Source organism: Talpa occidentalis, unplaced genomic scaffold, assembly GCF_014898055.3.
Source record: "Talpa occidentalis isolate TD23 unplaced genomic scaffold, MPIMG_talOcc4v2.1 talOcc4.3, whole genome shotgun sequence".
NCBI classification, from domain to species: domain Eukaryota; kingdom Metazoa; phylum Chordata; class Mammalia; order Eulipotyphla; family Talpidae; genus Talpa; species Talpa occidentalis.
This window is the reverse complement of record NW_023603184.1, coordinates 30,451,220-30,455,481: the sequence shown is the minus strand read 5'-3', so window position 1 is coordinate 30,455,481 and position 4,262 is coordinate 30,451,220. Positions and strand designations below refer to the sequence as shown.

At 48.5% G+C, this 4,262-nt stretch overlaps 1 protein-coding gene across 1 annotated transcript; it reads left to right on the top strand.

The window, feature by feature from the left end:
* Positions 1–357: 357 nt before the first annotated feature.
* LOC119254584 (calcitonin gene-related peptide 2-like) lies at positions 358–3,744 on the top strand. Its single transcript, XM_037521689.2, has 5 exons — positions 358–534; positions 1,568–1,662; positions 2,460–2,591; positions 3,075–3,258; positions 3,606–3,744. Exons 2-4 carry the CDS (start codon positions 1,577–1,579, stop codon positions 3,232–3,234), a joined length of 378 nt encoding a protein of 125 aa, XP_037377586.1. The 5' UTR covers positions 358–534; positions 1,568–1,576; the 3' UTR covers positions 3,235–3,258; positions 3,606–3,744.
* The last annotated feature ends 518 nt before the right edge of the window (positions 3,745–4,262 follow it).

Sequence of the window (4,262 nt, the reverse complement as noted above, 5' to 3'; positions counted from 1 at the left end):
GCCCTCCTGCTGCCTGCATCGGACACCCCACTAGGGCCAGAATCGACCCCAAAGCATTAACCCTCCAAGGGGCAGCTTAGACCTGTGGGGCCAGGACCCCTGCAGCCCTGGATCTTGCTCGCTGAAACTTCACAACTGGGAAGGAGTGCGGCGCACGTCAAAACCTGTGGAAATAGACATGTGAAATTTACCCAAAGGACAAACCCTCCAAAAGTTCCTGCTCACGAAAAGTTTATTCCCATCGGTCCCCCACAAGCCCCCTCCTTGCACAATGACCTCAATGCAAATACAAGTGCGATGGTCTTCCTGCGTGCTCCGTGCGCAAGTGGGTGACACAAGTGCTCTGCGCGGGAGCCCTTCCCTCATTGGCTGCCCGGATCTCCTGGACCACCCCAAACCCAGAGCGGCGGGAATAAGAGCTGCTGCCGGTGCTGGGAGGCTTCGGAGCCACTACCCAGCTCACAGTCGCTGCGGCTTCCAGTGACAACACAGCTGAGGCTCTCACCACCTCCACTGCGAGCTACCTGCTGCCAGGTGAGCCCTGAGATTCCTACCCTGCAATTCTAACCTATTTCTCTCTCCTTCTCTCGCCCGCTCTCTCTCTCCAGCAGTATTTCTCTAGGTTGAGCTCCTTGCCTGTTCGAGTCTCTGTCCACCTCTGTGTGGCTCTACGGGACACACCTCAGGTACGCCGCGCTCCGTCAGGGTCCTGCACAGGTAACACGGGACAGTCTCAGTGCGGGGACTCGAGCTGCGGTCTTCGCGGGCTGAGGCGGACTCTGGTCTCCACACTTCGGCTGCAGTGGGTCTTAGTCCAGTCTCGGGACCCTGGAGCCCCCCACTCGCCCCGGAGGCAGAGCGGGAGCCCCTCGCTCGCCCCGCGGGCAGAGCGGGGTGCAGGCGTAGCTCTCTGCAGACTGTGAGTTTAGGGCTCGCATCTTGGGCTAGTGGTCACGGGGAAATTCGTTTGGAACCTGGGCTAGTGCAAGTGGGTAGAATTAGGTGCCACAACTGCATATAATGGAAGTTTTTTCCCCCTAGTTTAAGTTGAGGGTCTCAACTGGAAAGTGTACTAAACTTCATTCATACAGTGCCTCTCCTGACTTGTGTAGTGCCTCAGCGCTAGAATTTCCATCTTTGGTTTCTCAGAAATTTTCCCTCGGTACTATCTGTCAGGCGTGAGTAAAAGCGCCAAACAGGGACCCAGCTCTGGGTTGCGTTAGGGGAACAACAATGTAATGCGTTGCCTGAGACTGTCTTTAATGGAGATTTGTCAACAGATACAGGGAGACAGTGTGGGGAGGGAGAGAGGAGCTGTGGACCGGGACCTCCTCCCCAGTTTCTCCCAGCTTTGTTTCTCTAGCTCTGCTAAACCATGAGCGCTACAGGTTCCCTGGATCTTCCAGCAGTGACTTCAAGGATGAGGACACAAAAGGTGAAGGAAATGACAACAGAGTTTAAGGCCAGGAAGCCAGAGACTTACAGATGGTGCAGCGCCAGAGCGCAGGTCTGTGGGCTCCTGAAGCTTTGAACTGGGGTAGGTGGTGACCTTATTCTTTCCTTGTAGAGAGGCACCATGGGCATCAGCAAGATCCTTCCCTTCCTGGTCATCGGCGTCTTGGTGCTGTACCATGCCGGCCTCCTCCAGGCAGCACCTATTGGGTAAGAAAACCCCATACCCCTCCTGATACCCCTCCTGATGCCCCTCGGATATCCCTCCTGAAGCCCCTGCGTCAAACAAGTCTATGCCCTGTTTCTGATGTGTTGAATCTTTAACAGCTGGGTTATGTTTTTAACCCATATTTAAGTCCATTTAAACATTATATGAAAAAAAATATGTTACAGCTATTTACAAGTAGAAATAAGGTAAGCAGTCTTGTTACATATCATTGCATATGAGGAATAAGATGTGCATTTTCTTTATTATAAATTTCCTATGATTCTTTGATTTTTACTGAATGATTCCATTGTTTTTTTTACCAAATATTTGTATCTGTGGGAAACCTATTAATCTAATTCAACCATAATTTGAGAAATTAATTTCATCCTTAATGCTAACCACTTGGCCAATATAGCTGTTATTAAATGTGATATGAAATCTATTCAACTAATTTTCACCCTCATGCAAATTACCTTTAAGTAAAACATCTTTTCATTTCAAACTGTTTTATCATGTAATTTTTAATAATGCCATAGCACTAAGCTCATAAGGATCCTGAAAATCTAGCAATTTTCTTTCACAAGCCTCTATAATCCAGTCCAGCACACCACTTTGTTGGGGTCACATCAGCACCTGACTCCTAGTGAAACAGCACTTTTATAACAAAATGGCATCATGTATGCCCTGTCACTGGAGCTGGGATAGCCTTATCCATAAAATTGAGGAGCTTGGTTGCTTACCCTGGAGAGAGGGTAGACATTAGCTCAGAGTTAATAATGGGTTTGCATTTCTTTTCTAGATTCGCTGCGAACAACTGCTCATCTCCCATAATTGAGGAGGAATCAGAATTCGTGCTGGTTGCTGTGGTGCAGGGCTTTGATCAGATCGATGCCAGTGAACTGGACCTGGAGAAAGAGATTGAGGGCGCCAAGTAAGACTCCCTACCCCACCCAGCATCCCTCCCTATCTCCACCTCCCGGAGCACCCTGAGCTTGGAGCACATCCTAGCCCCTGGCCTGTCCCCAGCAGTACCCAGGCAGAGGCACTTGTTGCACCTGCATCCACCCTGAGAACCTCTCTGCAGAACACGAAGCTTTAGCTCTGAGGTAGCCGGACACAGCTATGGTAGGTGGTCCCTGTAGCAAGAACAGTACACCCAGGGACAGGTAAACACCTTAGGGACAGATACTACCTCTATGTACTCCATGAGCACCTGGTGGGTTTTCTGACACCCCTGGGAATATACATCGGCGTGAAAATGGGATTTTCCCTAATGACCTATGATTTTCTGTGGTGATAATTGTGTTTAGGAGAAACATTTACTGCTAATTGTTGCCTCTCAGAACAGTAATTCTGCCCTTCCCCTTTGCAACTTCTTACTGATAGGTCTCTTTTTCTCCATCCTCTTAATCAGTGCCACTGCCGATAAGAAAGGCTGCAACACTACCGCCTGCCTGACTCGTGAGCTGCTCGACTTGCTGAGCCTGACTGATGATGTGGTGAAGAAGGATTCTGTGCCCACCAATGCGGACAACAATGCCAATGGACAGCCCCCTGAGACCGTTAAGGCCTGAACAGCAACATGACCCGGCTATCAGGTGACTGCCCCTGTGCTGGCCAGTGGAGGAGGAAGGATTGGGTTCTACAGGATCTCCACAGTCCGAACCTCCTGTGCCCATGTAGTACAAAAGGCACACAGGGTACAATACCCACTCCAGTGTCTGGGTTCATTACTCTGTTTCTCAGTTTCTCCCTGTGAAACTGAGATCATCTGCCAAAAAATATATTTTCTATTTAGACACTGTTCCCTCCAGTGAAACTCACTTCCCCCAAATCAAAGACAACTATCTACCAGCTAGTATTAATATAAAGAATAAATGAGACAGTAGATGTCAATAGTTTCATAATTAATAAGTAATTAAATTCTACATTTTTTTCCTCCTAGATCACCATGACGCTGAACTCGACTTCCTTCAATTTGACAACGACTTAGAAAAAAACAAACATGGAAAATATCCATGTATGCATGCTCCCTAATAAAAAAATCATTCTTCCTCCTTCAAAATAAATCTAAATGCATGATAAACGCATTGCAAGTGAATTTGTGTGATTCTTTTCTATACTTGACTCAGTGGTCAGTGAGTGTGACTGTGCGTCTCTCGGGTTGACCTCGAAGCAGATCTGGGGCCCCGGCAGGCAGCCGAACTCTTTGATGCTGATGGCTCTGCTTGAACCTCAGGGGGCTGGGAAATTGCTGCCGTGGGGATGAGGGGGGACACAGAGTAATACCGGACCTCGGCAGAACTCTTTAAGAAAATGCCAATATTGTCATTTTAAACTTCATCACAATAAAACAAATAATTCTGGTACACTTGAGAAAAAGTCCCTGCTGCTGTTTGTGCTGTCTGTCCCTTGAGAGCATCACGGACCTGTGAACACTTGGTTGAGCAGGTTGACTCAAAGCCGGCAAAGCCAACATAATTGGGAAGGGTTCTCTGTGTCCTGCACCTTCGGTTTCTAGGGAAACATTCCTCATTGGAATTAGGATCCCCTGCATCTCAGGGACAATATGGTCATCTCCAGAGTGCCCTTGTCCCCAACC